The sequence below is a fragment of the Delphinus delphis genome, chromosome 17, assembly GCF_949987515.2.
Source record: "Delphinus delphis chromosome 17, mDelDel1.2, whole genome shotgun sequence".
NCBI lineage: Eukaryota > Metazoa > Chordata > Mammalia > Artiodactyla > Delphinidae > Delphinus > Delphinus delphis.
This window is the reverse complement of record NC_082699.1, coordinates 52290755-52303277: the sequence shown is the minus strand read 5'-3', so window position 1 is coordinate 52303277 and position 12523 is coordinate 52290755. Positions and strand designations below refer to the sequence as shown.

Genomic DNA, 12523 nt, shown 5'->3' with positions numbered 1-12523 from the left:
TGGCGAGGCAGAGAGACCAGCCTCCTGGTCTACAGTGCAGGGAGGACATGAGACTGGAATTAAGGAAGTAGCAATAGAGAGGAGAGGTTGGATGTTGGGGGCAGATTTCAGAGGGAAAAAAATTCCAGGTGTGACAACTTCAGGAGAGTAGAAAGTTTTGAAATAGGCATGAAAAGAGGGAACCGGTGATGGTCCTGTAAATGGATCGGCAGAGGTTAACGAGGGCCCATTGGAAGGGAAACTCCAAGGCTGGGATAGCTGCGCCCTATAGAATGTGATTTCCCTGGTGTTGGTCACCAGCCTGATGACGGGCTTGGGGAAGCAGGTGGTGGTCCTGTGCTTGGTTTTCTGGTCTCACTGTTCCAGCCCCAGTCTGCATGTCCTCCAAATTTATTTCCCATAAACTTTTGGCCCACATCTGACTAATCTCATTACTATTCCTCAGACAGAAAATGCTTTTTAAAATTCTGGGCTTTTTTCTCCTGTTGATAATACTGTCATATCCTTCCCATCTCCCTCCTTTATCTGGAACGACCTCTTTCCTCTCAGTCTCTTTAACCCGGCCCAAACATCCACCTCCAGGAAACTTACTTTAGCCCTCACCAGTCTCACCTTTATTTGATTTTCTCTTGCCCTGTGGTTGAAATGGAGCAGGTGTGCTGGGTCAAAATCCTGGCTTTGCTACAACCAGCAGGTCACTTTGCATTCATTGGCCTCCAGATTCTCTTCTACAGTTAGTTCCTACTTCTCAGGATTGTTGTGAAGATATATTGAGTTAGTTCATATAAACTTAATGTGCTTAATGTATTTCTCTGGGCACATAGCAGAGCTCAAGAAATATTAATTTGATCTTATGAATATGCTGTTAGATCAGCCTGGAAGATCAACCTCTATTATAACCTCTAAACTTTGTTGTTTTGGGGAATCACCAGTCTGTATTTTTTGCTATTTCATGAATAAAGCGGGGTAAATAATATTTTAACTATAGCATATAATTTAAATGTAATAAATAAGCATTTTTAAATGCTTACTATGTACTAAGCATTTCCTCACAGCAACCCTATGAGTGGGTATCATTAGTATCCCATGTTACATTTGAACAAACAAGTATCAAGAAGTAAAATAACGTATTCAAAGTTACAGAGATAGGAAGTAGAATTGAACTTACATTTTTCTGACTCTAGAGCTCATGCTAGACTCTGCCTTCAGGTAGATGTCCAATGTACGGGACCCCTGGCTCTCACTGCAGCCTGAGCTGGGAACTTGAGCTTTTCAGAGAGGTGGGAGGTATGAAGAGTGGGGAGGGCTTTACAGGTGGGAAAAATTGCATGAGCAAGGTTGCAAAATCAAATGAGCTTATTATACATGGGAGAATCTGGTGAGACACGCCCACATCTATGCGGAAGGAGTAAAGTTAAGACTTTAAAAAGAACAGTTAAGACTGTTCTTCCTCTTGTATTCTGTGTCATGCTTGCTAACACCACTGCCTGCCCAGTCACTCCAGGTGAGAATCTGGGACTCACTTTAGGAACTTCTTTTTCATTTGCCAGATTAGTAGTTAAATTCCACTGATTTAACTCTTGTATATCCTTCCTAGACTTCTCTACTCTTACGCCCTAATTCAAGTCTTCTTTGCTTTTTGCTCTGATTGCAAAAGCCTCATTTCTGTTTCCCTGGTTATGGGCTGGCTTCATTGTAAAATTTTATGAGTGAAGTTCCCGAAAGTCAAATCCAGTTTGCCACTGTCCTTATTAGAGTTCTTCAGTGGTTCCCTGGTGCCTTAGAACCAGATTTAGTTGCTTTCAGTGGCACACAGGTACTTCCAAGGTCTTACCCTGGGCTCTGCTTGGCTACGTAAATTCTGCTGCTTTCATGTTGGCCTGGAGAACACCTACTCGTTTTTCTAAAGTGAAGTGACTCTTCTCTGTTGAGGGCCTGCTTTCCAGCCTTATGTATGGTGTTCACTCATTCCTCGTTGCCTCTTCTGCGCACTGTGCAACCTAACTTTGTATTTTCCAAGTGTTTTTTTTAAAAAAAATTATAGTTGATGTACAATATTATATAAGTTACAGGTGTACCATATAGTGATTCACAATTTTTAAAGGTTATACTCTATTTATAGTTATTATAAAATATTGTCTATATCCCCTGTGCTGTACAATATATCTTTGTAGATTATTTTATACCTAATAGTTTGTACCTCTTAATCCCCTAACCCTAACTTTCCCCACTCCCTTTTCCTCCCCCCACTGGTAACCACTAGATTGTTCTCTATATCTGTGAGTCTATGTCTTTTTTGTTATATTCACTGATTTGTTTTACTTTTTAGATTCCACATATAACTGATATCATACAGTATTTATCTTTCTCTGTCTGACATATCACTTGGCATAATACCCTCCAAGTCCATCCATGTTGCTGCAAATTTCATTCTTTTTCATGGCTGAGTACTATTCCATTGTATATATGTACCACATCTTCTTTATCCATTCAACTGTTGATGGATGCTTAGGTTGCTTCCATGTCCTGGCTATTGTAAATAATGCTGCAGTGAACATTGAGGTGTATGTATCTTTTCAAATTAGTGTTTTTGTTTTTTCACACCTCTCAGAACGGCTATCATCAAAAAGAGCACAAATAACAAATGTTGGTGAGGACGTAGAGAAAAGGAGACCCTTGTGCACTGCTGGTGGGAATGTAAGTTGCTGCAGCCACAGTGGAAAACAGTATGGAGGTTTCTCAAAAAACTAAAAATAGAGCTACCATATGACCTAGCAATTCCACTCCTGGGTATATATCTGAAAAAAACAAAAGTACTACCCCAATACTATCACCATTTTTGAATGATGATCTTTTGTATTTTACAAAAATTTCCCATAAGACAGTAATTATTATTGGTTTTCTGGAGTAATGCCTGACATGAAATTGGTGCTCAATAATTGTCTATTAAATTAAAGAAACAATGGATGAAAAAAGCCAGAAAAATGATGAAAAGGTCAGATTTTAGAGGGCTTTGAAAGCCAGTCAGAGGAGATTGGGGATGTTTCTTTTTGAAAGAAGATGATGTGTGCAAATTGTTTTAGGAAAATTAGCAACATAGGAGTGCTCGGATAGTTTATTCTCATCTTAATACTTCTGCTCACACTGTTTCCTTCCTTAAGTTGCCATCCTTCTGCATCTCTGTGCATTCAGTCCAATGTAGCTGTCTCATTGGGGAGGATATCTGAAAGGCTCTTTGGAAAGCCAACAGGATTCTGTACAAAAAGTAAATTATGATTTGAGTCCGCCATGTTTCTAAGTCAGTCTGTTCTGTCTGGAAGGGGGAAATCTTGCTCAAAAGTCTTATCTAGTAACAAACTCACTATCATACTAGCTGGTTGCTAGTTTTTCTGTTTTGGAATTCAAAAGACATTCAATAAAAGACAATAAATTTTAATTAAAATCAGTGAAGGATATGGAATAAATAAACAATAATTTTTCAGGGAGCAAAATAGAGTGTTGGAATTGACTTAGCTCCAAAGTATTCGTGTATGTACTCTTTTACACTTTCATTTATTATGTATGATACACACACAGAGAGAAGTGTACTGATCAGTATTTAACAACTGGCTCTCCACAAAAAAAGGGAGGCACCCTGAAATGTCATATTTGCTGATTTCTGCAGTGTTAGTACTCCAACCATGACCAATTTTAAGCAACTAGTGTGATGTCACTGAACATAGATTTGGGAAGAAATGCTAGCCACCTGCTGTATTGCAAAGCCTGTACTCTTTGGCTGCAACACATGACTATCTATAAACTCTTCTGGGAGCCTGTGACATGCCAAATTCAGTGCTGAGCGCACTGGGGATACGGGCCCTACTCTTACAGATGTTAGTGGCAATGGGAAGACCAACAGGTAACAATTATGATATATAAGAATTACTAAACCAGAAGTATATGCAATGTACTGTGGACACATAGGTAGAATACCTAACACACATGGTTATAGCTAGGCATCCAGTTACATAGATCTGCCTGAGACATTCAGGGAAGGCTTGATGGGATGCATGGGGGGCACCGTTTGATCTGAGACTTGGATGATAACTGAGAGTTTGCCAGATGAAAGGTATTCTGGCTGAGAGAACATAGCAAGTTCAGAGAACTACAAATAATTCAGTATCACCGGAGCATAAAGTCTGAGTTAGGAAAGCCATAAGTGATGAAGCTAAAAACATATAAAGGAGCCAGGATCTTACTTGTTATGCTAAGATGTTTAAACTCTAGGCCTCCGGGAACTTTAAAGCATTTTAATAACATATCTGTTTGTTAGAGAAACCCCCTAGTAAGAAATGTGCAGAATGATGTGGGGGGACAGAGGAATGGGAGTCAGAGAGGCTTGGTGAGGTGTGTCCTGAAATAGAGCAGGTGAGAAATAGTGAACTAGGACAATGGTAGTGTGACGGAGTAGGTCAAATAATGAGTTATCAGCTAGAGTCACTAGCACTTGACTATTACTTGGATTTGGGGTGAGTATATAGGACAGAAAAGAACTTAGAAGGACTCCTAGATTTGTGGCTTGGGAATCTAAAATAGGAAAGAAAAAAAGAGGTAGGGGTTTACGAAGGAAAAAAGAATGGATTTAGTTTTAGACATATTGGATTTGATGTAATTACACGATGTCCAAAACTCAATTAGGCGTAGGGGTCAGGAAGATGTCTTTGCTAGAGCTGTGTACTAGACTTTCATAGTTGGGAGTTGTAATCATGGGTGTGGGTGTAAGCAGGTAGAGTGACAAAGGTCAAGGATGGGGAGGAGAGATGGGAGTTAGATATAGCAGACCACAATCTGGTTCAGGCTTCCCTCAGTAGACAGTTCACTTTCATTGCCCCACTTCAATGATACTAGACTACTCTCTCCTTGAACGTGTCCAGTCCCTCCCCTATCTATTCCTCTCTTTCTGTTGAACTTTCTTCCTTTTCTCTCTGTCTCCTTATTGCTGCTTTTAGACATTCTGCCCATCTTTACAGGCCCAGATCAATGCCATGTTCTCCATAGAGCTTTCCTCCATTCTCCGCCATTTTGCTTTTCCCCTCATGGAGGCTTCGTCCTCTATTGTAGAACATAATGGTCTGCTCAGGATTATTTGTGTACATGGCCAATAGTGAGCCCCTTGAAGATGAAGAGTGTGTCTTTCTATATCCCAGTAGCGCCCCCACCTAGGACAGCACTTGGTGCTTTTAGGGTTGTGAATGAATGTTTCATTAAGTTGAGGAGGACAGTGAATATAAAGTGACCTACTGCAAAATTCTGCTTGATGTTGACCTAGCTCTAGCTTTTTACCTTTCACCCTTCCCCCAACTCATAAAAAAAGTAAAGGAGACTAAGAACATGGTAACAGCCCAGACTTAATCTGTCTGGAACTTGGAATATCTGCAATTTGAAGAATTCACAAGAGGCTACGTAAAGAAATATACTTTGTCATTTTCAAGATTAGCTGATTTTAAGGTGTTTTTTGGTGTGTGGTAAAATCAAGAATTCTGTACGAGTGCAGGTTTTTCCTTTTTGTAGGCATACAGGGAAATTTATATTCCTTTACTGGTGAAATTATGTCTCAAAGCTGCAGGCGTAAAATTGGGAATACACAATGTGCGCTCATCTAACCAAAGGACACAAAACATGTAACTGCAGGGCGCTTTCACTGAGGCAATTTATGACATACGTAGTTTTTCCTTATATAGGATGTGAATTGGAAAATGGAAAACTTTTCTTTAATAATAAAATAAGATTGCACACTTAGATAACTCTGTGGTAAGTTACAAAAATTGCACTTTTTTCCCATCTAAGAGATCTTTATACTATTAAGGATATAGTTGAACCCAGAAAAATGGAACAAATAAAACAATTAAAAATGAAAGGTGGACCTGTGAAAACAGTACAAAAACAGTCCCAGTAAACTTGAGGAACCTCTGATTTAGGCCTAATGCTGGAGAGTTTAGTATCATTAATACACCCTTCTTTGTTGTTTTTTGTTTTTTGCCGCACCTGCAGCATGTGGGATCTTAGTTTCCCGACCAGGGATGGAACCCGTGCCCCCTGCAGTGGAAGCACAGATTCTTAACCACTGGACTGCCAGGGAAGTACCAATATGCCTTTTAAGATTAATCGTTGATTAAGCTACCCACACGACTTAAGGGACTTTATGTTTTCAAATGTCAGCCCTACTGCCACCATTATGCCTGCTTTCCTTTGTTTCTTAAGTGTCTTTCCTTGTTCAAAATTTCTTCTTTAAAAAGTAGGTAACACTTGAGGCAGGAGTTGGAGGGAGGCAGGGGGAGAAGAGAAAAGACACATTTAAGCCCTTTCTTTAACTGAATTCTTAATTTTCCATGAGCACATCCTACTTGGTTTACTCAAGAGTCAGAGTCAGGAGGCTGCCTAGGGGAGTGGAAGTCACTGAGAAGTAAAGGACTGATGGAAGGGTAGCTGATGGTACAGGAGGGAGGAGAGACCAAAAAAACCCAAAAAAACTCACAAATTTTGTCTGATGCATCTCATCTGATTTGAGTAACTCCATGAGGAATTGTTAGTATCATTTTATTAATGAGAAAACTGCGGCTGAGAAAAACTGACTCACAATCTTATCCATTTTCTTTTACTCTGTGCTATTCTTGAGAAGGTTAATTTCACATTTTGTGTAAAAACAGCATATAAAATTATATATCTGTATATTGACTATAATGATATAAAAAAGATCAAGTGAAAACATGAAAATAAATATGACTAAATGCTAATAAATTGTGGGTTTTGAGAGATGGGGTAAAGGATGCCTTTTTTCTTATTCCTAGTTTTCTGTGTTTTCCATAATACATGACTGCTTTTCTATCATCAGCAGCAGTAACAGCAACAAAAGGCATATATTGCTTTAAAAGGAAAGCTGCCTTTGTCTCTTGGGCTACCAAAATTCCTCTAGGAAGGTAGAAGGCTTTTAAGAAATTTGTGTAAACAAAGACTGTTTGGCATTTCAAAGGCTTTTTAAGCCAAACAAAATCCACAATGAAAATTTTGCCATAAACTTGGACTATGTTGCACAGTTTCCCACCAGTTATACTGTAAAAAACAAACAAAAAAGTATGTTAGTGTGACTCAACTGAAAATGAAACTGATAGCCTGATCTGTAAAATATTCTGCATACCCCGTATCCTGTGGAAATAATATATTTGAATTGAATGTGTTTATCCATAGTGTAGTCCTTTACCAAGATATTTCTGCGTCTCCAAAATACTGAAAGATCCAATCAATTCCTTTGAAATATGCAGTCAATGATAAAGATATTTTATCTACACAATGCTGAACACCTGAACTGACTGAACAGAGACGTATCTTTTGGGAGTGTGTAGATAGAGCTGAAATGGGAAAAATGTGACCATTTAAACCATGCCTCCATTATCATCACAGCCAATTGTAAAGCAAAAGATTTCATCAATCAGATAATTCTTTTGTCTACACAATTCCAAGCCATTATTCTGAGTAATTTGTTTCACTGAATTTACCAAATATTTAGTTGGTTTCCTAAAACATAATTGAATCTGAATAATAGGAAGAAAAAAGATTCTGGTCTGAATTTTCTGCAGAGGGGATATAAGTTAAAAGCAAACAAATGAACGAACAAAAACCCCACACTTGTCCCTTACATATAAATACTCTCTTATTTCTTCTTAAAAAGTAGTTCTTTTAGGCTATGCACATTTGACCTTCATTACTTGGTTAGAAAGACCTGGTCCAGACAGAATATTTATTAAAATGTACATTAAAATTGCCTGAAAGAAAAAACATGCAGAGAAAATATTAGAATAATAGTCCTTGGGTTATAGGAGGTGGAATTAGAACCTTTGGAAGGTTTAAGAAAAGAACCGTTTCGGAAGAGGAGGAGCCAGATCAAAGGGTCACTGACTCTGGACAAAACTGACTCCCCTTCATGGTTCTCATTCCATTCATTGGAGGCACTACCGTTCTTCCAGACTCGGAACCCTGAAGCCACATTGAATTGTTCCCTCTTCATCCTTTGTATCTGATATGTTCACATCTCACCCTCTCTTTCTTTGAAAGCTCTCTCTGGTTCACACCTTACTTTACATTCTCCTGATAGAGAGTCGTACTACTTCATGCCTGAATTACTACCAACAACTTCCAAAGTGGTCCCTCTGCCACAAGTCTCTCAGCCTCCAATCCTGCCTGGTCCACAGCTGTCAGATTTATTGTCCCCAAACATCACTTTCCTCATTGCTGCCGCCTGCTCACCACTCACTTTCTTCATTGTCCCTGCACTAAGTTCAAACTCCTTGCTCTGCCTGATAGCTGGGACTCTCTACAGCCCTTTCCCCTCATTCTCCTTCTCTCTCTCTCTCTCTCTCTCTCTCTCTCTCTCTCACACACACACACACACACACACACACACACACACACATCAATCCAATCTTACTTTTTGCTGTTCCCCAAAGACTTCATTTTAGTCAACCAAATCACTACATACTATAAAAATCCCCTTCCTGACCCCTTCTCCAAATCCATACCATTCTCATCCCAGCCATGTCCTCTCTGTGTAAAGTGCTGTCCCTCTTGACTTTTACTTTCCAAATTATCCTCATCCTTCCAGAGCCTTCTAAAATGCCACCTCTTCCACGAAGGCTTCTCTGATCCCTCTAGACCCACAATTTCCTTTCTTTTCTCTGAACTCTCCTCCTATCTATAATCAAGACTGAATTACATGACATATTACTTCAATACACTTCTTTTGATTTATATGGCATCCCTTGTTACTCAAGGAGGGTGTTATTGACATTTGTAACAGGGAACTTCATTGTGCAGGGCTGTCTAGCACATTTCAGGTCATTTGGCATCCCAGGCTCCTGATGCTAAGTGACAGGGACATTATTGTGACAACCCCAAATGCTCTGAATACAATTCCAAATGCCCTAATTATTAAAAAGTTCCTTGGAGAAGTTGCTATATCATATACACACCTGCTCAACAAATGATCTTTGTTTAAATGGTGAATGCATATTTTAAAGAATAAATATTTCCCTTACAGTTGCCAACATACTAAAAAAACTCAGAATGACACTAATTAAACATTCAGATGAACCAACACTCTATTTTAGGTGTTTTTCATAAGGTATTTCATTAAACCCTCACGCCAGCCCTGGTTGTTATTTATCCTTATCCTTAAAGATGAGGAAACTGAGGCTCAGAGAGTTCTGCTTACCCAAGGTCATACATCCAAGCTTGATTAGAGCCCTGGCCTTTTAAAGCCCAGGGTATTTGGAGTCAAATCTTTGGCTTTTTCTCTTACCACTCAGCCTCTATAAGGGCAGCCTATTTGTAACAGCTTTGAAATAAGAGTGTGAACGTGTAACACAATTAGCAATTTGAAGCACATTATTAATGCTGATAGGTGCTAATGACTATAATTGAAAGGGAAGATATTAGACCAGACAAACAATTTTTTAGAATTTAAAACAAGGATCTAAATTAGAGTCTAATGAATGAATCTAGTCCTTGATCTTCTTTGCTACAGACATTACCCCATGTTTAGTCTCTAACTGAGAGGTAGGTATTCTTTACTCTCTTATTGTATTCTTTACTCTCTTAATGTTTGTCTTGGCAGATGGCCAACAGATCTCTCTAAGTTTCCCTTAATCAAGTTTTGGGTAATAGATGCCCAATACAAGGCCCAGTAAATATGCCTTGTATTAGGTAGTACTGCTAGACCCGAGCAACAGAAATCTAAGAGCTGGCAATATTTGCTCAACTCTTCCCTAGTTGCTCAAGTCTTTTCTATCACCTGGGCATCTTTAATACTAAATGTTATATAAATCAAGTATCATGGTATCATTTAAAATGTTGTATATACTTCTTTCTAGTGACAGTTCCTTATTCATTTCATGCATGTCTAACACACCTACATTTATTAGTAACTTATTTCACTATGTGCCCAATGTCCAATTACAGTTCTTCATATTTCAGCTGATCTAGAGTTTAGGAAGTGATAGTGTGGATGATTCATGTGCTTACTTTAAAAAGTACACTCATGGGCTTCCCTGGTGGCGCAGTGGTTAAGAATCTGCCTGCCGATGCAGGGGACACGGGTTCGTGCACCGGTCCGGGAGGATCCCACATGCCGCGGAGCGGCTAGGCCCCTGAGCCAGGGCCACTGAGCCTGCGCGTCCGGAGCCTGTGCTCCGCAACGGGAGAGGCCACAACAGTGAGAGGCAAAGGCTAACACCAAGCTCAATTTGTTACAAATAATATTGAATTTTTTTAAAATGGAAGTCCTGGTGTTAGCCTTTTATTAGAACATTTCCTGAGCAAAGTGCATTTTGAACTGCTACATGCTGGGACACTTTGTAGGGAGGGGGAAGAGAAGGTAATAGAATCTTTCTCCACTAAGACTAAAAAAAAGAAAAAAGTCAGTAACCCCTTCAGTTTCATTACTGTTTTGACTCATCTTTTCTCAAACTATCTTGTCAAATATTTGTCAGACAATAGAATTCTTAAAAATATCCAGCTGCTCCCTATAGAAGCCAGAAATGGTCTAAATATTTTGATAACATTTCCCAGAGAGGCGCAAACATTTTAAAGGTGGAATTCTAGGGTTTTTGTTATATCTCCTTATATCCTAATAGCATGTGAACTGGTATCTGCTGAAGTGCTATCAACATTTTCCCATCTATTTTTAGATCTTCAGTTGTTTTAGAGGTGGATTTAATATGTAGAGCAGAAGCTTACACTGTGACACATTTGCATGATTGTATTTTAGTTTTACCATTAGCTAAGTAGGGCAAAGTTGATCCCATCTCACAGGGAACTCTCTCCCACATTTCCTCTGTGGACTTGGAGGTTCAGATTTGCTTACCTGCTTCCTTGAAGATACTGTGCTGTTGAAATATCTACTAGAGGTCTTTGAATTCAAATTCTTGGTCTGATGGGTTGAGTCATTTTTCCATGTCTTAGAGTTTTCTTTAGGATCTGAAGGAATGGGATTTAAGAAGAGGATCCTAGCTATGAATCCATAGAGGACAGTGGCCAGGATCATTGGAACAACATAAAAGACACCAAAGTCCATTAGGTAAATAGGTGAGTAGTAATTCCTGGAGATCTTGTAGCCACAGGACACCACAATAGCATCTTTATAGGTGCTAATATTGAGATCCAGCAAGAAGAACCACAGCATACAGTAAATGGATGTGAAAGCCCAGACAAAGATGATGATCTTTTTGGCTCTGGAAAATGTGCAGAGAAACTGGGCTTTGATGGGGTGACAGATTGCTATGTACCTCTCAATGGTAAATGCTGTGATTGAACAAGAGGATGCATTAATGCCCAAGTACTGGAGGTAAGTGATGCAGAGGCATCCAACGTAGCCATAAACCCAGGAACCATAGATACTGTCCGTTATGTTGGGGAGGCCTGCAGCCACCAGGACCATGAGATCAGCTACTGCTAGACTCACCAGGTAGCAGTTTGTGGGCGTCCTCATGTGCTTGGTTCTCATGACCACCAGGACTACCATGATGTTGCCCACGATGCCCAGACCACAAATAATGAGCACAAGTAAGATGGTGACCACTTGGTATTCTAGGGCCACCACGGCTCGAGGCTGAAGCTGGGTTTGGTTCAGTTCACTTACTGTCTCGTTTTCCATCTTTAGTGGCTTGAGGTTTCTCTGAAACACTTCTCAACACATCTTCTTGCTAGTGCCCTGCCTTTATCACAGTGGTTCTCTCCCCCTGTGAAGAATTACAATTCATATTCATTCACAGCATCACCAATTCTGATCAAGTCACAGTCACTTACAGGTAATTCTCCTCTCCTTTCACCTCCCATTTTTCCGCAGTAATAGGGCTCATATGTACTCCCCGAAACTCCTTTTATTGCAACTCTAGTGTAGGATGGAACAACTGTTTTGACTACCTTACCATAAGAGGGACCGGTTTTTTTCTTAATGGAGAAAAATGCTCAAGAAAAGAGACACAGAAAATGCTCCTTGTTTTGAAAGAGTGCTCAATGGAAAAAAAAAAAGAAACAATATCTGCTACCTGAAAAATAAATACAAAGACATCTCTCAGATGCTTGGGAAAAGTACAATGGAGAAGAAAAAGATACGAGGGGGGAAAAAGCCAAGAGGCTCAATGATCAAGCTTGACAGAAAATTAGCATCTGCCTCCTCTGCTCTCAAAGGGTGAGATCCCTTTGCTACAAAATAGCAAGCCTCTGAACCTACCTCTCCCCATGCCCTCTGCCCTGCAGACCCAACAGAGAACAATTTCTTCTCTTACCTTTTCCTCTGTAGCGTTGCCTGCTTTCCCAGGTAGATGAGGCAGTATTAAGCGTGAGTTTCCAATGCTGCAGAAAACCTCGTCTACTTTGTTTGACAGGGAGACTACTTAGCAGTGCTCTGTCTTCAGAACTGCGGTTCTTCTAAACCCTTGCAGCCTTTCCAACTGATGACAGACCATACAGCCGCAGCAGAAGCAGCAGCAGA

At 39.8% G+C, this 12523-nt stretch overlaps 1 protein-coding gene across 1 annotated transcript in view; it reads right to left on the bottom strand.

Annotated features, from left to right (window-relative positions):
- The window catches only part of TRHR (thyrotropin releasing hormone receptor), a 41568-nt gene extending 29885 nt beyond the window's left edge, over positions 1-11683 (bottom strand). The window contains exon 1 of the mRNA XM_060035238.1: positions 10895-11683. Coding sequence (XP_059891221.1) covers positions 10895-11683 — 789 coding nt within the window. The remainder of the gene's footprint in view (positions 1-10894) is intronic.
- Positions 11684-12523: the final 840 nt, after the last annotated feature.